The 22,332-nt window shown below is 44.8% G+C and overlaps 1 protein-coding gene across 15 annotated transcripts in view; it reads left to right on the forward strand.

The window, feature by feature from the left end:
- TET1 (tet methylcytosine dioxygenase 1) overlaps positions 1-22,332 on the forward strand; it is a 105,426-nt gene that overhangs the window by 62,123 nt on the left and 20,971 nt on the right. For 14 of the 15 annotated variants that reach the window (XM_032694795.1, XM_032694792.1, XM_032694790.1 and 11 more), the window contains 7 exons: positions 1,598-4,124; positions 5,253-5,343; positions 5,866-5,959; positions 17,056-17,264; positions 18,130-18,280; positions 20,614-20,703; positions 21,123-21,260. In XM_032694795.1, coding sequence (XP_032550686.1) covers positions 1,598-4,124; positions 5,253-5,343; positions 5,866-5,959; positions 17,056-17,264; positions 18,130-18,280; positions 20,614-20,703; positions 21,123-21,260 — 3,300 coding nt within the window. The remainder of the gene's footprint in view (positions 1-1,597; positions 4,125-5,252; positions 5,344-5,865; positions 5,960-17,055; positions 17,265-18,129; positions 18,281-20,613; positions 20,704-21,122; positions 21,261-22,332) is intronic. The other variant, XM_032694801.1, reaches the window with a different exon arrangement.

The following is a 22,332-nucleotide window of genomic DNA, read 5'->3' on the forward strand; positions in this document are numbered from 1 at the left end:
TGGGAATCATTGACTGAAACCCAGCAGGATGCAGAGGAGCTCAGGCTTACAGACTGTTAGTCAGGATCTGTGTGTAATGAAAAAGTGTGAAATAAGGCATCTTTTATGTGATTCCTGTAAGTTTGACTTGGCTACATAGGTGCTGGCCATATTTTTACATAACATTTCCGTGAGAATTTGATGCCTCTCACAATACCTAGGCCATGCTCTGGGTTCCTGGGTCTGTGCTGTATCAGCTGTGAGGTGAACACTGGGCTCCAGATGGAGTTGGCTCTGTGTGCCTGGGGGTTTCTGGCAATTCTGTCTTGATGGTTATAATTAATCATAAATCTAGTGTGCATTTGTTTTTCTGAGTTATTTTCTACGAGGAGTCCATATCCTTTAGTTGGTAGGACTGCAGAACCGTGTCGGATTTGCCTGAATGGTTTCCATTAAACTGGGTGGTGTTTTCTGGGCACTGCTATGATGTGCTGTGCCAATGTGGGGTTAATTAGCCAGTGGTATTGCTGAGGTCCGATTTGAAAAGCAGGCCTGGTTTTCTTGTAAGGGTTAAGGCCGCAGATGATTTAAAGAACTCTTAGATGTTACAATCAGATTAAGTACCAGCACTGTCTATTGTGACTTAAAATTATTTTTTAAAAGGAAATGTAATATAAATAAAGAAAATTTGATTAGCATAACAAAAATTGAATTCCCGCTTTTGTTGCTGTTTCTGCCTAAGTTTCTGCCTTAATTTTTTTTTTTTTATTTTGCATAACTCCTTACTTCATACCCATAATACTTCCTTGAGGCCTACAGACATATTCCTTCCGGGACACAATATTCTGACTCTAGCTAGATTTTGACATTGCTTCAACCATGTGACTTGTATGGTATCAGTAAAGAGGAAGAACGTGTTTAATGAAATATTAACACTTACTAAAATACAGTTTGGGATAGCTTATATGAGACTGTTGAGAAACTGGAGATGTCCATCTAAATATGGAAGCTGAGCACACTGTTTCCAAACTAACCTTCAGGTGAGCTGCTGTAAATTGCCTTACTCTTCATTTCAGCTTAGGGCTTGTCATTCTTTTTAAGAACTTGAAGCAAGAATGACTGACTGATTTTCAGCCTTAGCTGCAGTGTCCAGCCAAGTGGTATACTGGTTTAGCCAGTTTACTGGTCCAGCCAAATCAATATAATTATGCCAAATTACTGCTGAACTTTGCGGTACAAGCCTTTAGAGTTCAGTCCTGCTTTTAACTCAAGGGAGACTTTCATCTGCTTATGCAAATTCATTAAAAATTGAGTCTTATACATCTGGTTTGAAATGCTAATGTTCTTTCTGTCCATTCATTTCTTTAGTCTCCCACCACCACATGTACACACTTTCTTCCTCTGCCCCTTAACAGTGGGGGAAAAATAGCTATAAATATGGATGGGGTCTTTAGCCTTCAGGGATTTTTATGGCTTCCTGTTTGATATTTTCCGATGTCTGTGCCTGTGCTTAATTAGGATATTCCTAGTATCTGTCAAAGAAGAGTTGAATTGCTGGAAGCCTTATGCTTATTTTTAATGTTTTTGTTACAACAACTTTTTCTGTTATTATTTATAGGCAAATTTAGAAAACAAACCAGTAAATGGCCGCAGACCAGAACTCATGGAATGCAGTATATGTGGTCATGGTGAAAAATACAGGGTGAAAAGCAATCAAGCAGTGCCCATTGAAAATGTGCAGTGCAAAGAGAAGGAAAGAATGACTGGCCTGGAAGCAGAGAAGTGGGCACATAACGAGAAGCCATCCTTTGGTGTCCATGTCAACGGCGACATCCACGGAGCTGTGCCGGGCACCGAGCACTTGAAACATGCTGGAGACAGTGACAGAGCAGTCTCCCCCAGTCAGTTAGCTGAGCCAAAAAAATCCTTTGCACAGACCATCAGAAATGGCATCAAACCCCTGCATTATTCACCACCAGAAGCCGTTGCTTCACTGAAAAAAGTGTCTGCAGAGGAAAGGACAGACTTGACGAGCAACTCCCACCTGCAGTGGACGAAAGGTACCAATGCGAATAACACAGTAAATGCTCTGACAACTGGCATTGGCTGTGCTCACCCACAAAACCAAGGAAATGTTTTAATAAAGGAGGAAAACTGCATGTGCAGCATCTCTGAGGATTTTGATAAGTCAGTTCTGCAGGCAGGTTCTATCTGGGGTCTGCAGGAAAGCTTGTGTTGTCCTCCCCTTCCTGAAGGGGAACTGCAGGCAGGAAAGGATGGCTTTGAAGTACCTAAGGTGGAGACACAGCCTGAGAATCCTACACTCCAGTCAACTTTCTTGTCCCTGATTAAAACCAGAAATTTAACTGTGGAGCAGGTTGTAGCTATTGAAGCTTTAACACAGTTATCTGAAGCCCCTTTAGGAACAACTTCGCCAGCGAAAACTGAAGGTACTGAATGTATGCAAGAAACAACTTCCAACTTGCTCCATAGTTTTAAAAGTGACACCTCGTCCTCTTTCACATCTTCTGCACTAAAAGAGATCAAAGACACTTACTTACAGAACGAGCAGCAGCTCCTGGCTCACTGCACTCACCCGCAGAAGCAGCTCCCTAATAAGGCAGTGTTATACAATGGCCAAAGCTCAGTCCCGGAATTGCAGGATAAACCTGCCAACCTGGCTGGGGAGATGTGTAAGTTACAGTTATCCTCAAGAGACACCAAAACTTTATCTGACTTAACATCTAATGCAACATCACTTTCAGGATATACTACCGAGAAAAATTATGCTCATGATCCAGTTGCCCTTGGACAGTATTGCAACGCTTCCTGTAATGTCCAGCAAACAGGGAACAACTTGGAAATTCCTGGCCAGTTAGAGCAAAAAACGCCCTCTAATGATTTGAACTTGGAAACTGGCTCTTTGATTAAGGAAGGAGGAATTCATAGCCAGGATGAAGAAGATGTAGCTGCACAACTAACTCAACTTGCAGCACTGATTGAATCAAACCAGGCCAATTCACAACAGAAGAATGACATAAAGGCATCACTGATTAATCTAATATCACAGGAGAGGCAGCCAAAACATAACCAAGATGTGGTGCAGAAAAAGGAATCCGCATTTTTTAGGCATAATTATAGTTCCTTACTGATAAAGCAAAAACAAGTAACAAATAAGAAAGGCAGTGCTGTGCCATGGAAACCAAGACACAAAAAGAAGCCTCCAGAAGCACGCTATCAACAGGCTAATCAGAACCAGCTAGAGCTGTTGTCATGCCAGCACAACGAGTTGCAGGACATTTGGATATCATCAAAACTGCACAAGCTTGGTCAAGCCATGCCCCAAGACTCCAGAATAGCTCTGCCTGAAAAAAAATCTCCAAGAACCAAAGTACAGAGAGCACAGAGTCAAAATACTTCATCATCACAAGAAAAAACTAGATTATTTCTCCCCCAAACGCAGATAAAATTCCACAGATGTTTACCTGAGGCACCACAAGAGAAAAAAAAAGACAGGTTGTTTGGCTGTGAAGTGGTGAATGAGCAAATGAAAACTGCAGGCTCCCGGGACCCACTGGGCACCGACCCACTGAAAAATGAAGTTGTTGCACGTGGCCAACGCAGTGACCTGTCCTCCCAAAATCCCCTGGCTGTTTCACAGCTGAAAACAGCATCCTTGTTGAACAGACCAACCGAAAACCTACAGATGTTTACACAACAATGCAATTCTCAGGTACAGCAAACAGCAGCTGGCAGTCAGGCACACCCTTCGCCTCCAACCCTTAACCAGTCCGACCTGAGAGCCAACGAAAAGAGCAGTGAGAGCACAGCCTGTGTCCAGCAGGGCACACAGGCAGACCCAAAGGTGCAGGTGCTGCCTGTTCCCTGTGGAGGGGCCCAGGTACCAGCTTGTGCCGAGGCTCTCAGGAACATGGAGTGTGTGGGCGAGGTGACCGTCCTGACGTCATCCAGTTTGGGTGCTGACCACGCACAGAGCACGGGCGACTCAGGGTGTTCCCCAGCAAAAAACACGCTCAGCAGTTTCCTTGAATCACCTATGAAGTTTCTTGATACCCCCACAAAAAATTTAATAGATACACCTACAAAAAAAGGACAGTCTGAGTTGCCAACTTGTGACTGTGTTGGTAAGTGTTTCTGCTAACTTTTACCTGTACCTTTCCCATGGAGACGTGCTCGTGTTGTTCCTTTGAATGTGAGGAATCCTGTTACACAAAGAATCAGTGCTTCACCATTAGAAAACAGGAGGAAATGATTTTTCCCCTTTCTGTAACTTTTGCTTGGTGTTCTTTGGGCCTGCAAAGCACAGCAGAATTGAGTATTTTTGGTATTGCAACTGGCAGGTTTAAATATTCCACTTAAATTTAAACCCAAGAGGAAAAGGAGTTTCTCTGCTGTTTTACCATTGCTGACTTGTGCTTTATGTGTATTTATCTGCAGTATATCAGGTTCTGATTTTGATGGTCTAGAAGTGGTTTTTGTCTGGGGGGCTTGGGAAAAATGTCCCAGTACATTGTCACTGTCACCTAAATGCTGTCAGATAAGTGGGAGAGCACAGCTGGAGGGGGTCCTGTTGCTGTCCCTGTCAGTCCTGATGGCCTGGAAGAGGCTGTGCCAAAGGGAAAGGGGGAGAGATGGGGTGGGGTTGAGGTGAGTCACAAGTAGTGACTTGTGAGCAGGATGGGATGTCAGACCAAACACAGCTTGGCTGAGGGTGGTACACGCTGTGTTGTCAGACTACTCGAGTGCACAGATGGAAAGTCAGAGACTTGAAGCAATCTGCCTGTGTACAATTGTTGTTATCTTTGCTTTCCTGTTCTGAATCAACAGGGTGCTAGTTAAGAGGCCTGGATTATGTCTTCTGTTCTGTAGTATATGACTATCAGTTAACTTATTTTTTCCCCTCTGTCTAAAATGAAATAATGTTTTCCTACCAACAAGGATATTGGGAATCTTACTTAGTCAATACATGCCAGCTCCTGTAATGAAAATTTGTGAAGAATGCAAAATATTTCTATAATTAGGGTTACTTTATAACATTAAAAAATAACAGCAGATTAATAGGAGGAGAAAAATATAAAATTTTGTCTGAGGAAACAAACCTGTCCTACTCTCTATTCATTACATTTCAGGGTCAGATTTGATGTATTGTGATTTCATTTGCAAGGTGTGTCTGTAAACCATTTCTAAGTTTACTTTTAATGCAGTATATAAATTTTGTATGTGCCAATTTAGTTTTCTTCACCTGCTTACAGAGCAAATTATAGAGAAAGATGAAGGCCCCTATTACACACACCTTGGGACAGGACCCAGTGTTGCTGCTGTGAGAGAAATCATGGAGAACAGGTGAGGAAAACTCAGCTTTTAAGGCTCACAGTACTCCTGGCTGTCTAAACAGGGCAGAAGTAGAGCTCACAGAAATGATGTTCAGATGTGCATGAGGTGAGGGTTTCAGTTCCAAATTTGGGTGTCTTTTCTGAGCACTTGTGACTGCAGGATTGCAGTTCAAGTGCTCCGAGGTGTCAATAGAAGGACAGATCAGCAGCTGGCAAAAGCAGGTTTTCCGGTGTCCCACATGCAGAGAAGCTGTGGCAAACTGGAAAGACAAAGGTCACATCAGTGACTGAGTGCACTAGGATTTACATTCAGGTAACACTTTCTTGCCCAAGTAACATTTCCCTGATGTCAAAAACCACTCTTGCGAATAGGATTTTAAACTGAAAAGGGTTTTTTTTGACTTCATAAAGATTTTTGTTCTGTTTTCAGCAAAGTAATAATAAATTGGTTATTCTTATTTTATTAAAAATGTTTCCTGTTTTAAAATGGTCTACAGCAGTTTGTTTTACTCATGAACTCTTTTAAATGCAGGTATGGAGCAAAAGGAAGCGCTGTAAGAATAGAGGTAGTGGTTTATACGGGAAAGGAAGGAAAAAGCTCTCAGGGGTGTCCAATTGCCAAGTGGGTAAGTTTTTATGGTAAATCAAAGTTGTTTGTGTGGCTTTTAAATATCAAGATGTGCAGTCCTTGAGCGCAAATATAATCTCATCTTTAACGAAGATCTGGTTCTTTAATTGATTGAAAAGTCTGCCTGAGTGATGAAACTTTAGGAAAGCAATTTTATTTGTTTTAATTTAAGGTGTGGTACTGTTTGTTATTCGTGGTTTGAATGAGTGTAAGAGAGAGGGGCTTAACAGAGCCAGCAGAGATGACCAAGGGGAAGAACACCCTGACAGTGTGTGTGTGAAAGTTGGAGTGAAAGTGGTTGCTTGGGAGAGTTGGAAAACTACCCAGTAAAATTTTTTAAAACCCTTTTTACTTGTATGAACACCTGAAGAAAAGAGTGTGATGGATGAGGAATTTCAGTCTTACATGCCTAGGAGTTCATTGCTCTTTGAGGAACTGAACTCTGAAGGTGTGCTGGGGTTAGTTTGCATCAAAGTCTTGTCTCACATTGCTTCCTTGGAGCCAGGAAATGAGGTAACAGACACAAGCTCCAGGATAGAGCTTGGAAAGAATTGGTCGTCCTTAATTTTTGCTGAAACCACCAAGGGAGGTAAAAAGTAGACTGGAAATCTTGTAAACTGAGTTTTGGAAAATAATACAAACTTGGTTGTTAAAAGAAAAAAATGTGTTGCTGTATTTAGAAATTTCAGACTTGATTGAAAAAAACTGTGATGGGAACTGCAGTTGTAGGGCAGTGTCTGTAATGACTTGGCAAAAATAAAGTTATTGCATATTGTACCTGAGTGACTTTGCATGTTAAACCTATACTGCTTATGTTTGGAGCAGTCAAAATGTGTTTGTCATACTCAATACATAAACTGCTTTTCAGAAGGGAAGCACATATGTGCTTGTGCTTCAGATAATATTTAATAACAAATCCAGTATCCAAGAAAAAATATTGTAACTCCTTTCATAAACAGCTGACCCAGAAAGAATGGAAAGATTGTTCTCAGTGTTTCAGCTGAGTAAAACACTCAGTTTTAACAGAGGACAGGAGTTAAAAAACTTACCTTAGAAGCAGTTGTGAGCAGCTGAAAGGAACAAAGCATTTAAAACTAAGTTTTAACCTTGATCTTCCTATTGCCAGTATGAACATACTGTCTTTTTGTAAGACAAAAATGGCATTAATTGTACCTGTGCATGGCTGGAGGTGTCCCAGTGTGTACAGTGTGACAGACAGCACTGGATGCTACAGAAAGGGCTGGTTTGGGGTATGGGACCTGCTCTGCAGTTGAGATTTCCATGTTGCTGTTTGTGAATAAGATTTAATGTTCATTTAACTGAAGTTCTGGGGAGCAGTGACTTTGTGTGGGAGTTCACACCTAAAGAGGATGAACGTTTTTCCAAGTCTGCTGTTACTGTGTGACTGTTGAGTACAAGAGGGAAGGAAATCACTGGTCCCTCCTCTGTGGAACTCATCCATCCTGTATGAAATCCACATTTTGGGCTGATATTCTTAATGTTTTGCATTAACTTTTCACTGGCAATGCTAATTTTAATCCTTTTACAGAGCATATTTGGGTTTTGGTGAAGACCAAAGAAACTTGATGGTGAGATTTGTTTGCAAGTGTTTGGAAAGTGTGTGTGGAAAGCATTTGCTGTCTCTTTGGTCCTTGCAGCCATGAGGTTCTGCCAGCTGCAGAGACTGTCCCTCACTCCTCTGCAGTGTCCCCTGGGGCAGACTCCTCTCTGCTTGGCAGGGGGACACCGGATTGCCCTCAGGGCTCCTGGGGAACCTGCTGCTGAGAGCAACGTGATGGAGACAAAATTGAATGTATCTGTTGATCATGTTGAACTATTTCTCCCAATTTTTCCCTGTTTCCACTAGATTTTGCCTTACTGGTTCCTTCAAAAGATTTTAAGATGAAAGGAGGCTTTCTAAAATACCTGTGTCCATACATTCTTCTGTTAGTGTCTGCATTCCATCATACTGATTGTCTCCTAAGTTGTTTTTGCTTAAGTGACTTCAAACATGCCCCTGGTGTGTTAAACACTTACTGAGACAGACTCCTTTCCCCCAAAGCAGCTGACATCCTCTTCCTTAGATTTCAGGTTACCAGAAACCTGCAGAATATTTCCTCCTTCATTCCTTTGATAAGAAATAAGCATCTCTTCTGTATTTTTTAATGTATTGTATTTTAGGGCGATACTTTGTCATTCTGGATATGAACAAGGATGCTCCTGTTAAGTTAAACTTAAACGTTTTTAGTAAATCCTGCCTAGGGTTTCAACCCTTGTGCCTGGAGTATGTGCAGGCACCAGACTGACCCCCACATGAACTGGGAAGATGAGCTTGCAATTGTTTTCACTGCAGGAGGCAGCAAATTGTGTTGTCTTACTTTTATGTCAAAACAGAATTAACAGTCTTGCCCCAAACTTCAAATGTGTGGATAACTGTAGGTGATTACTGTGTGATCAGAAAATAACTTACCATTCTGGGACATATGCCAGGTAAATGTACTCTTCTTTCTTTTCAGTTTGCATTGCTTTGGCTTTTTTGCTTCATCTAGGGCATCACACAGTGTCAGAATATATTAAAGGAAAAAAAAAGCTCTAAAGTACTGGAATTACTGGCCTGTCATTCTTGGTGGGCTGTTCACATAACGAAAAGTCTCGTGTTCTGTGCATTCCCTACGACCAGCCAGTGATGAGTGACTGGACTCACTGTTCCCCACGGTGCTGGAGCTGGTTACAGATGTGCTGTGGTTTGGGGGTTTCCTGCTCTGTCTGAAGGTGAATTACAGTTAACCTCAGTTTCTGTGGAAGGGTTGGTGAATTTGTCAGTTGTTCATGACATCGTGATGTGGCATCACCCTGCAGCACTAAGTTGGATACATGTCACTGACCTCAGAGGGGGTCAAGCTCTGGGTCTTTATGTTTTCTGGATTAAATCCATTTCCTGTGGGTTCCTTCTGCTTTCAGTGGATGTTGACATGGATCACCTAAGCTATCATTGCTACCTTATGTCTTCCTTTGGAGTTGCAATGTAGTTTTTAAGGCTCCAGCTCTGCAAAAAGCTGAGCTCAGCAATGACAGTGGCACAAGGTATGAGCGCGGTTGGGTTCCAGTAACTCCCAGCTTTGTGCTTCCCAGAGCTGCAGACAGTGCTTTTGTTTGGCTGCCTGTCATAAATGTTGTCATCTTCAGTTCTCCTTTTCCTTCCTGTTCTCTGGGAGTTAAAATGCTGGCATAATGATTTCAGCCCCATGCTCTATCCCAGTAATTCCTTGCAGTTGTTTTTGCTGTTTTGCTGTTGCAGAGCAGTGATTTGGCATTTTCATAGTGCTTTCTATCATTATGCCAGATTCTCATTCCTGCATAGTAATGCCCAACCCTGAGCATTAACTGCACACATCTACAGTGAATTTTATCTGCCATTGTACAGCCCATTCAGCAGTAAGAACTCCTTCATTTCTCTGCAGGTGGTGCTTGTGTTCATTCTTGAATTGCTCAGTGTCATAACCAAATGGTGCCATCCTGTTATTTACCCTGAGCAAACAGGCCGAGGGGCTCCCCGTGGGGACACACCAGCCTTTCTTCCAGGTCTCTTCACCACTTACTCACGTGGTATTTTGATTTGCCCCAAATCAAACGGGGTGCTTTGAGAGCCTTCACTAAGGGACCTCAATGAAGGGTTGGTGAAAATCTAGAAACACCCCCAGTAACACTGGGCTGGCACGTGAGGATGGGCCCTCCTTGCACCTCAGCTTTGCTGGGTGATCCCAGCCCTGCCCCACATGCACCAGGGATCACGGACTCATCCCGGCCCTGCCCCACACACAGCAGGGATCATAGACTGATCCCGGCCCTGCCCCACACACAGCAGGGATCATGGACTGATCCCGGCCCTGCCCCACATGCACCAGGGATCACGGACTGATCCCGGCCCTGCCCCACATGCACCAGGGATCACGGACTGATCCCGGCCCTGCCCTGCACACAGGAGGGATCATGGACTGATCCTGGCCCTGCCCCACACACAGCAGGGATCAGGGACTGATCCTGGCCCTGCCCCGCACACACCAGCCTGGGATCACTGAATCCACTGAGTTCTTCCAGGGACTTTTATGAAACTGTATCCTCTTGGGAATCTCGAGGCCCTCCAGTAACAATGCATTATAAATCGAGACAATGCACATCACATTTAATAATCCAGTTGTTTGCTCCTTGAGTTTCTTTGGATATCATCTGAACTTGGCAGATAACTGCTGTTTGGGGGATTCAGGTGTTTGGGTTTGGATTCTTTTTTTTACTCTTGTCCTCTAACCACTTTTACTATTGTCCCTTAACCACAGGGCTTTAAGCTTCAGAAAAAATCCTTGGCTGTCCCTGTGAAGGTTTCTGACATGGGAATCTTTCCAAACTTCTTGTCTGTGACCATCTTGAACCTTCTCTTTTTTGAGTGATTTTTTTGTTGTTGTTGTTAGTTGAGGGTTTTTTGATTATTTTTTGTAACACTTGGATAATCTCACCTTTTAGATTCTGTTAGCCTGCTGATGGCCCCAGTTTGAAAATACAGTATTATGGGGCTCTTACGCCTTTTGCAAGTAGTTTCTTAAATTCTTGTGTACTGTTGGCCTCTTTTATCTTTTTTTATTATTTATAGCTTGACAGATCTTTATTTTCTTGATGTTGTCTGTTTATTAGTAGGCCATATAAAAAAAAACAGGGGTAGAATAAAGATAGATAAAAAACCTCATTACAAATACTTTTAAAATATTTACACTTGAAAGTACAGTCCTGGACAGACACAAACCTGATATTAGCCACTGAAATTAATGTTTTGAAAGTAATGCTTAGATAGCCCATTGTTCCAATCAAGATTTTCTAGATCATTGAACTGATGGGAATTTGTAGCTAAATACCAGAAACTACAATTTGTGGAATGCTGAGTGAGCCATAATAACAATAAACTCTTCTACAGACACATATTTTTTGCAGTTTGCTAGTTTGGTTTGAGTTGAGAAAGTGAGAAAACTGAGAAGTTACTCCTGCCGCAGCTCTCTACAAATCAGCTGTTGTTAGTATGAGCAGAGATGTGATTTATTCAAAGAAATGAGCTGTCTGATGCTCTTTTTTTGTGTCCTGCTTGGCAGTGATGTGGTCTGGAGGTTCTGGTGCCTGTGAGGGATGGGACAGTGGAACTGTCATGTTCTTGGGACATAAGAGTGGGGAATTCTTGCAATAGATTTGAAAAGGACTTCAAATTCTGCTGGACTGGCTGTATCTTGGACAGCCAGGGAGGATGTGCAGTTCCATTCTGCTTTAAACAGCTTACTGTACTTCATGCTTTTATTTCATGTACTGAATTATCTTTATGGTTAAATCATGTTCTCCATAGGAGAAGTCTGGAAGGAAATGAATTTTAGCAGATAGAGAGGGTGGTTCATGGGGGTTTTATTCACCTTTTTGGACAATGTTGTATTAGGGCATCCTTTTCTTGCCTTAGCGTTGTAACAGGTTAGTGTGTCTAGCTGAGCAGGCTTAGAGGAGCTTATCTGGGACAAAAATGCTTGGAATATCATCCAAAGTACAGCCATTCTTTAAGTGCTGCAATGCTTTGAGATTCAGAATTATTAGAAACATTTATGTGGTTTAAGTAGTAAATAAGAGCATTTTAATATTGTTTAACATGAAGAATGACTCAAATATTTTAGTAGAGTAAAAATGAAAGAGAAGAGCTGTGTTAAGGTGAACAGCAGCAGGTGTGACCAGCACCCTGGTGTGGGTTATTAGGGAATTGGAGCTCAGCAGAGATCTCCATACACGGACTCTGTACAGAGGCAAAATCTGCAGGTTAGAAAACTGGGAGCCACAGTGTGCTTAAGGAGTCTCCTGTTCCAGGAAATTACAGGGAACAGCTAAATATGTTCTCACTTTCAAATCAACTACTGATATCCTGCAAAGGAGACACAGTTATTTGTCTGAAGAAATTCAGAATGGGCTGGAGGAAATACTGCAGTGGAACCACATGGAGGTGAAAAAAACCTAAAAGTACCTTTTTGTTGGTTCTGTTGTTGGGGGGGGTGGTGGGTTTATCCAGTAATTTATAGCAGTGTTTTTAACTCACAATTAAAATTTAGTGCTCTTTGCTAGTGGTATCTGGATTAAATCATGTTGAAGTTAACACAACTCTTTCTGATGATTGTAATTGGAAAGTTAATTTCTCATCCCTGGGGGAATTCAGCATCTGGTACATGGAGCTTCTGCAGTTGGACTGAGCTACTTCCCAGGGCGTGTCCATGCTCATGTGGACGGGCTGGCTCATGGCTGGGAGCATTCTTATTCACTGTGGACTTATCCCTTGTTCTAGAGCTCCTGCTAAGGAAGTAGAACTCCAGCATTTGGACAGCTGGAGGAGCTTTTATTGACAGTGTGGCTTTACTGATTGTTCATTGCAACCCATCCAGAAATGGTTTGAAAAAGCAGGAGATGCCGCAGTGCCAAAGTGCTGCTGATACAGCGTCGTTCAGGATAACAAAGAGCAAGGACAGACATCACGAACTCTGATCCTGACTGAATGGCCACTGAGAATAAAAGATAAAAATCACTCGGTAAAGTCACACAAAAAGCAGTGTTCTAGTTCCGTGTACTCAGTGGTGGACACTGGGTTGTTACTGCTTGAGATGATGGTTTGTTAGACAAAGCTCCATTGTCCAGCTGTGATGGAAACTGCAGAAGAAACTGGTGAAAACTACTGGGGAGGAACAGAGAAAACCTGGAACATAGCTGTGCCTCTGAGAGGTGCTGCCCCCCTGGTTGGGATCCTGTCAGTCTGATCCCCCAGGAAAGCACAGCAGGACTGGGAAGGACAGATGGAGGTGCAGACTGGTCAGGCTGGCAGAGAGGGAAGGGAGAAGGCAGAGCTGCTGAAGTGTCCAGTGGCATGGAGCTGTGTTCTCCAGTCTCATCCTGGAGCTAAACCAGAGGGTGCTGGCAGGGGGTGAGCTCAGCACCAAGGAAGGGTCATGTTTTTTCTGTCACATGGTCTGTAATTAAGCTTTCCTGGGAATGTAGTGGGTGGTTAAAATGCTGCATGGATTTAGAAGTGAGTGGAGAAATGCACAAAAGGCAAGTGCTTGGAAAGCAGGGGGAGAGCTGTCCCCTGAGCTGCTGGTGGTTGGCTGGAAGGTGCCTGGCTTTGCTGGGAAGCATCTCTGCGTCCCAGTGCCTCTCTTGCTGCACATTCAGAGGCAACTGCTGTTTGTCACTCTCAGGATCATGATAAGGCTGAACTGTGCTCTTCTGACCTCATCCTGTTATTGTATTCTTGATTTTTTAGCATCCTTTTCACTCTCCTTGTATGCAAGGTGTGAAAAATCTAACTTTTCCTCGTGGGTATCCCACAGCTAAATTGCTGGAGGAAATTCTACTGCATAGGGCACCTCTTCAATAAACCTGCCATAGCATTTAGCTCGTGCTTTCTGATAAGAAAATTTGGGAAGCTTAGGCCTTTGTGGCTTGTAGTGCAGAGGTTTAGCTGTGGTATGTTGCCAGAATAGCTGCTGATTGTGCCCCACCTGGCTGTGGGACACCTCGAAGGCTTGCTCATGTTCTCAGCTCCTGCCACCTGGGAATACCTGGGCTAGCTGAGAAAATGAATCACTTGAGTTGCTGCCTTCCCTTGGGTGTGCACATCAACAAGGACACCGGGACAGCCATAGGAATGCAGGATGTGGTACTGGTGGGGGCACAACTCCAGCACCAGAGGGATGGGCAAAACAGGGGTTTGAGAGTGATCAAAACAACTGAGTGTCCTGCCCAAATCAGCACCTCCAAGGATGGTCCTGGTGGTGCTGTGTGTCCAATATGTGTGTGTAAGGAGGCTCTTTGGAAGGAGCTCAGTCCCGTTTTGGTGTTCCCTTTTGCCTTAGACATGGCTGTGTTGGCACACATGGGAGGGAGTGGCAGCAGGGAACTTCATGCCAGTTAGTGTGAGTGCAGAGCAGGGCTGGTGGGTACTGATGGAGCATGTGGAGGAGTTTGGTAGGTCCTGTTCCCTTCCTGAAGTGCAGCTGAAAGAGTATTCATTGTTAATGTGGGGGTCTTGATGGATACTTAGTACTGATGACATGGGGTGGTTGCTGAAATGAGTTCAGGAGTAATGTGGCCCTACATACCTGCAAAAACCTGACCATGACATTATAGGATCATTTAGGCTGGACACAACCTCTAAGATTGAGTTCTGCCATTAACCCGTCGCTGCCAAGGCCACAGCCCCGAACACCACACCTACAGTCTTTTAAATCCCTGCAGGGATGGGCACTCCACCACTGCCCTGGGCAGCCTGTGCTGGGGCTGGACAGTCCTTTCTGGGAAGAAATTTTTCCTAAGATCCAGTCTAAACCTTCCTTGAGGCCGTTTCCTCTTGTCCTCTTGCTTGCTGCATGTAAGTGTTACATAATGCTTCACAGACTTGTTCGAGTCTGTTTTGTTGATCATGTTATTTTTCTGTGTGAGTCACTCAGAAGTCATGGTTAGCTTGTGTGGAAAAGTAATTGCAGAGGAAAAGTTTTATTTTCCCATTCTAAAAATGTAGCTTTTAAGTTCTTCTGCTTAACAAATGCTTACTTTCTCATTCCTTGTAAATGCATTAGGGACCAAAATTAAACAAACTGAAGTATTAAATGATTTACTTTATCACTGTTGTTAACTACATCACAGAAATCATGAGTAATACCCAAAACCTTTGGACGTGAGGTTTGCCAGCTGATTTGTGCATTGTCCCCAGTCTGGGGAAACACTCTGGAGTTCAGCTGTCCTGCTCAAAAGTGCTTTTTTCTGTACCCTGAGTGTGGCATTGCTGTGGGTTTAGTTATTGCACAGGAGAGGCTCAGTTCATTACTGCTCTGGGAGGGCATCCTCTGTTCCTCTGGGGAAGCAGAGTGGCTCCAGCTCCACCTCAGGAACCAGCCCAGCTCAGTGACAGGTGAGAGAAGGGCTGATCTCTGGGAACAAAAGGATCCAATGAGTGGATGATGTAACTGACCCAGAGATGTAAAATTCACACAACTAAAAAATACATGAACTTGCCTTTGTGGCCCAAAGGTGGTGGATTGTAAAATGGTTTTGGGTGCAATAAGAGTATTGCATTCTCTACAGTATGCACAATGAAGCCAATTCCAGCTACATTTAACTGCAGGAAAGTGTGGTCTTAGTTTTAAGGGAACTATAAATTTCCTTTGTGTTCGTTTGTCATTTTTCCTGGACTGTGTTTTTCCAGTTTAGAGCTACATGAGAACTTAAAAAAGGCACCTGACGTTGTACAGTACCAGACTGTGTTATTTGGGTTGGTCTAAAAATAAGAGAAAAAAGAGAGTAAAAGCATCACTTCACACTGAGTAACAAAATTAAATTGTTCTGGCTAGAAGGAACTGCTGCCTCAGGAATGTAAAACTTTGACATGAATAACCTGTATTGTGGATCAGCCTTAACAGACTTGCTGCCAACTTCACTTAAATGTCAATGAGTTGGATTATTTTTCTTTCCTTATAAGACATACTGACCTGTCAGTCAGTAGGTTGGTCAGAACCAAGACTCCTTGTCAGGAGTGGTGTATCAGAGCCACTCATTTTCTCATGAAGCCCAAGGCTGATTGTAAGAGCACATGATCAGCTTTAGAAGGGTGATACTTTCTCTTGACAGGAATGAACTCTAAGCTTGCTCTCCCTGCTCAGCCTGCACAGGTGCACTCTCCAGCTGTTCATCTGCTGCAGCCTTTTTCATTGGCAGATGAACTGCAGATGTGCTTTGGTCCCTGCTTTCCAGGAGTTCAGATGATTTAGATATTCAGAGGTGATCAGGGCAGGGGTCACATGTGAGTGACAGCTGCACATCTGGCAGCACAGCAGCTTTGACATCAGTCCAATGGGGAATCTGCCTGAACACTTGGATATCTGGAGGTATTCCAAGAGAAAGGGAACTGCTGCCTTCCTGCTTTTCTCGTCCATGACCGGGACTGTTCTGTGTGGGAGCTCTGCAGGTGGAGGGGGGGCTGGGGGAAGGCCCAGCCCTGCTTGCCCAGAGCCAGTGCTGAGATGGAGCTGGCAGAGGCCTCTGCAGTGCAGGGGCTGGTGCTCACACAGCAAGAACCCTGCAGGTGCCCAGCTGAGGAGGAGGATGGAGCCTCTACTGCCTGAGGGGGTTGGCCCTTCACACTGGAGCACTGACACCTTTGCTGGAGGCCTTGAACAGGCCATGCTGGCTAAAACGTGTTGGAAGAACCCATGTTCTATAGAACATATAGAACATATCTATTATAGAACCCATGTTCTATAATACCTAGCCTTACTGCTTTTTTTGGCGGTCTTAAATGTGACTTCCAGATTATGGCAAAGCCCTAAATATGTGGGAGTAGGATTGTCTAGTTCTTTGATAATTTTCCCCCTTTTTATCCAGTGGTGTATTCTACTGTTCCACACTGGTTGGTCTCTGTGTTTGAAGGATAAGGTTGCCAAAGATGGCTTTGTACATCATGCAGGTCAGTAACAGCTTCACCACTCTCAGAGCTTTAATGGAGGTAGTCTAGGGATATGTTGTGAAAAATCCCATTGTTTCCTTCACTAAGAACACAAACTGTTTTCATTGCTTTCTTATATTTGCAAGGTGAGGACCATCTTGGGTACTGATCTCTAACACTGGTAGCTGTCCTAACACGTGTGCCTTACTGGCGTGCTTTCACACACCTGCCTTCTGGGGTTTGGCACTGTACTTTCTGCCTTATTTTCAGGGTAACTGTTGGGTTCTTAGTGGAACTCTTGTCTCAGGATTGTTTCCTTCCAGAGGTTATTTGCCTTTTAATGCATCTCCTTTATTGCATGTGTACAAGATCTAAAATACTCCTCCCCCTGTCAAATACGCTGCTGTCTCTCCTGCAGGTAAGAAAGCAACACAAACCCCTGTTCTACCCAGGGCTGAGTGTGACGCAGTCCTGGTCCCGCTTGCCGATGGGCACTCTTTGGGCAGCAGTATTCCTTGCTTTTCGGGCCTCACCCATCCCAGAGAGGAGCAGCTGACGAGGTGTTTGTTCCCAGAGTAACCCCGTGGTTGTTGCAGGTGATCCGCAGGAGCAGCGACGAGGAGAAGCTGCTGTGCCTGGTGCGGCAGCGGGCGGGCCACCACTGCCAGACGGCCGTGATCGTGATCCTGATCCTGGCCTGGGAGGGGATCCCCCACCTGCTGGCGGACACCCTGTACAAGGAGCTGACGCAGAGCCTGCGCAAGTACGGCTGCCCCACGAGCCGCCGGTGCGCGCTCAACGAGGAGTGAGTCCCTTCTTCCTTCTGGGGCTGCCTGGGCTCTGCGGGGACAGCCTGCCAAGGCAGCACTTCAGCTGGACGAGGATGCACAAATCCCAAACCACCGGCTGTCACTTGTGTCACGCCTCGTTCCTGGCTCTGTGGGAGCTGTACGTGCTGTGCCAGGGAGGGGGTGGCCGTGAGCTCCTCTCCTGGCTCTGTGCACGCTGCCCCAGGTGCCCTCTGCACACCCACCAGGCTCAAAGAGCTGCCACCAACGTGGGATTGCACTTGTTAAAACAGACGTGATCCTGAACCCAGGATCTCCCTCTCTGTGCCTCTGAGAGGAATTGAGTTTGTTTAATAAGAATATATTGTAAGTGCAGTGCTGCCTTTGTGCTGATCACTGTGTAGCTCACATTTCACAGACTCATAGCTCTACAGGGACCTGGATCTAATGCTTGTGTTCTTAGAGTCCACTTTGAAAGTCAGATCAATTTGGAGTTAATGGTATTGCTGCACATAACACAATAACTATTGGATTTAGGGGTAACCTTTAGTTGCAGGGCTACTTTCCTGGATAAAAGGGTTATCCAACTGGAGAATTCAAAATGAAAGTAGCACGGGTGTATTTATAGAGCTGTGACTGAGTATTTATTTCCCAGAATTAGGTCTTGGGGGAGTTGAGTCTGTCTTCCTGGGGAGAAAAGTCAGCCCTCTACACATGAATATTTCCTTAACAGAAAATATCTAGTTAAGCCATGTATTTTATAAATTCCTTTGTTTTATGCTCTGTATTATAAAAGAAACAGCAAATAGCATTGACCTAAAAAACCCCAGACCCAAGAACTGTGTTGCCAGCTGACCTGACTGTCTTTATTTCCTTTCCTAGTCGTACTTGTGCATGTCAAGGACTTGACCCAGAAACTTGTGGAGCATCGTTTTCATTTGGCTGTTCATGGAGTATGTATTTCAATGGCTGTAAGTTTGCCAGGAGCAAAAACCCCAGGAAGTTTAGGCTTCTCACTGATGACCCTAAGCAAGTAAGATTTCTTTTTTTTTTCCCCCTCCAAACACATCTTCTGGTGATTTTCAGAACTGGGAGTGAAATCTCTGGATTTTCACCCCTTTCTCTCTCATACACGTGTGCCGAGCTTATCACAGACACACAGCCAGTGCAGTTTTTTTAACTGTAGTATTTAGAATCATTATTCCACTGGGTGAAAACTCAGTGTCACTTATGTATTTAATTACCCTAAAATTATCCTTAAATGCTTTTCTGCATGTTTAGCTCCTGGTGTAACCTGTGTGAAACGTTCACTCTTCCGAAGTGTAAAACACAGCTCAAGGGTTTCTCTAAGGACCAAGCCTGTAGCTCAGACCTTCAGGGCTTCTGCCTTGGCACAGAAAATGTGCTTTCCCACTTTTGTAGGACCAGCTGACAGCCTGGGCTTCCTCTGTCACCAGGAATAAACTGGGTTTTTTCTGTGGCCAGCATGTTTTTTAAATGGTTTTGAAGGAATGGATGCACTAAAACACGATGCAGTGAAGTGATTCTGTTAATTGCTGGTTAGGAGTGTCGGTGATGTCACAAAGGTTGAGGCAGCACAGAAATTAATGATGGATTATGTGAAGTAACAAACATCTAAAAAAACCAACCCCATTAGTGTTTTACTCTGAAAATATTTTCATGAAGAAGGAATAAAGGTGTTGTGAGCTGAAGGCAGAACAGGCCAAACCCAGCCTTGCTTGTCTCAAGAGGGAATTGTTTTATAAACTTTGTTTATAGAAAAATGTGTTTATTTGGCTTCTTTTATTTTAGGAATCCTGTTCCTTCTCTGTCTTTTGCCATTCCCTGTGTGTTCAGGTTCTCCCTCTGTCTAATGCTGGGCATGGAGCATTCTGTGCAGGCATGTCCTCTGTAGGTTTGGGATGCTTTGAATTAGCTGGGGAACCCCCCAAGGCAGAACCTCCCTGTGTGTCTAAGGAAACACAGAGCTGAGGCAGCTCCAGGAAGTCTGTGGTCAGAGCAGGCTCAGTGGCACACTTGGTTTTGGCATTATTTTTTCTAGCTAAATACTGGCTATTGATGATTTTGCAGATGACATAAAGCTAGGAAGTATTAATAAAATTAAATTTTCAATTAAGAAAGCAAATAGAGAAAAAGATAGTTGAAAGTCCAGAAAGACTTGGATCATTTGAAGCACTGGATGGAGTGAGATGAGTTAAGGGTATAATATCCTAGGGAAGAACGGTACTTAGGATAGATAATGAAGGATATGTTACCTTCAGTGCAGTTCAGAAACCCTTGTGGCAGCGTTTCCAGCTGATGAACTGGCTGTGGTGTGAGTTAAAAATACAGTATTGTCTTGTAAGGGAACACTGCATGGAAAAAAGTGAGTCTTCTGTACACTAATGTTTACAGGGTAGGGGGACAAGTGGGTTTGGGTTTTTTTGAACAAAATCAGCTGTTGTTTTTTGCATTTCCACACAATGCAAAACTGAAGACACAGGTGTTTGTGTCTCAAAGCCTGGTCCTTGGAGGAAAACAAAGTGTGTCTGTCACCAGTTGGTTGGTGATTTTTCTGGAAAAGCAGAAACTTAGGATAAGAATTTGGAGATTGTGTCTATAAATAAGAATTTAAATGTGATGCTGCCATACAAGCCCACCTAGCTAATTCTGAGTTTATATGGCTTTGCCTCCTAAATCTTCATTCGCGAAGCCCAGCCATGATGATGATGGCTTTGCCTAAGGAAAGGAATATTATTTCCAAATCTTGTAGGTCTTTCCATAAAGTCCTGAGTTTTGCACCTCCAAAGAACAAAAGAGTTAACAACTGTTCCTGGTGAAAGTTCTGTTGCAGTATGAGAAATGTACCTCTGAGAAAAGACCTAAGAGCTGAAATGTGTTAAATGCAATTGGCAGTTTCTCGTACAGTTAAAGGAAATGTAGTGGAAACCTGGGCTTCTTTTAGCAGAACTGTGTCAATGTGGATTAAGGCCCATAAGTAAAACACTAAAAGAAGACCTGAGGCTCCATCCCCGCTCACAATGGGGTATGAGTTTTGTCCTCTGGTTTTGTGTAGAACATACCTCCCTCCTTGACACATATCAGAACTGATGCAGAAATGAGTTCCCCTGTGTTGGGTTTCTTTGCCCCAGCAGATACCCTCCACTGTTATTTGGTTGATTTATATCTAACTATTTTGGTGTTTTGGTCATGCAAAAGTAGACATTTGTGGCTAGTGACAAAGGGCAGCAGGACAGAAGTCAGATTAATAAAACAGGAGGTAGAAGCTGAGCTGTCAGGCATCTCTCACCTGGCTGAGATGCTTTCAAAGCCACCTCCAGCACTGAATGTTGCCTTTCTCTGCAGGAGGAACTTCTGGAAAATAATTTGCAAACGTTGGCTACTGATGTGGCTCCAGTGTATAAGAAGCTTGCTCCAGAAGCTTTCCAGAACCAGGTAGGTGTGTGACACTCAGCTCTGAGCAGCAGCTTGGTCCCAAACCGAGGAGCAGCCCCAGGCCTTGCAGTGCTGTGGAGCTGCTGCTTCCAGGGGCATTTGGCAGGTTTTAATGTACTGCATCTCCAGATTTGAACTGGGGGTTCAGTTGTGGCCTGAGCTGGGCACAGGTGACAAAGGCTTAGAGATAATACTGTAAATAAATTGGCTTCACTGTTTCAAGACACTTAGAGTCTGGCTGACCTGATTATCTCACTGACATCCAGCCAGAAGTGTTCCATGTTTGATAGGGAAATACGTGCTTTTTGATCACTGTGGCTTCTTGGCTGCCTTCACTCTGTCACAAGCGGGGTGGTGGCCCTGGGGCTCCCAGCCCCTCCCTTTGAGTCCCAAGTAGCTGTAGTTTACTGTCCTTGCAGGTGGAGAACGAGCACATGGGCCCCGACTGCCGGCTGGGCTGCCAGGCGGGCCGGCCCTTCTCCGGGGTCACGGCCTGCATCGACTTCTGTGCCCACGCACACAAGGACACCCACAACATGCACAACGGCAGCACCGTGGTACGTACGGCTGGGCAGGGCTGGGCACCCTGTAGGGTGCTGTAGGGACAGGGCGGGCTCAGGGGTCACTGTATGGATGGGGCTGGCTCAGGGGTCACTGTATGGATGGGGCTGGCTCAGGGGTCACTGTATGGATGGGGCTGGCTCAGGGGTCACTGTATGGATGGGGCTGGCTCAGGGGTCACTGTACAGACTGGGGTTGGCTCAGGGATCACTGTATGGACTGGGCAGGCTCAGGGGTCACTGTACAGACTGGGCAGGCTCAGGGATCACTGTACATACTGGGGTTGGCTCAGGGATCACTGTATGGATGGGGCTGGCTCAGGGGTCACTGTACAGACTGGGCAGGCTCAGGGATCACTGTATGGACTGGGCAGGCTCAGGGGTCACTGTACAGACTGGGCAGGCTCAGGGATCACTGTACATACTGGGGTTGGCTCAGGGATCACTGTATGGATGGGGCTGGCTCAGGGGTCACTGTACAGACTGGGGTTGGCTCAGGGATCACTGTATGGACTGGGCAGGCTCAGGGGTCACTGTACAGACTGGGCAGGCTCAGGGATCACTGTACATACTGGGGTTGGCTCAGGGATCACTGTATGGATGGGGCTGGCTCAGGGGTCACTGTACGGACTGGGCAGGCTCAGGGATCACTACTGTACGGACTGGGCAGGCTCAGGGATCACTACTGTACGGACTGGGCAGGCTCAGGGATCAGGGATCACTGTACGGACTGGGCAGGCTCAGGGGTCACTGTACAGACTGGGCTGGCTCAGGGGTCACTGTATGGATGGGGCTGGCTCAGGGATCAGGGATCACTGTACAGACTGGGTTGGCTCAGGGGTCACTGTATGGATGGGGCTGGCTCAGGGGTCACTGTACAGACTGGGGTTGGCTCAGGGACTGTCCCACAGAGCCAGAGATCACTGTGATCACTGAATCTGAGCATGGAAGGGAAACCCACAGATGGGTGTGGCTGTTGTACAAACACCTGACTGGACTGCCAGTGAAAAAGTGGGTTGGGAATTACTCAATTCAGTGATGTTTTAGAAATACAGAAAGCCAAGCTCAA

This window comes from Chiroxiphia lanceolata, chromosome 8 (assembly GCF_009829145.1).
Source record: "Chiroxiphia lanceolata isolate bChiLan1 chromosome 8, bChiLan1.pri, whole genome shotgun sequence".
NCBI classification, from domain to species: domain Eukaryota; kingdom Metazoa; phylum Chordata; class Aves; order Passeriformes; family Pipridae; genus Chiroxiphia; species Chiroxiphia lanceolata.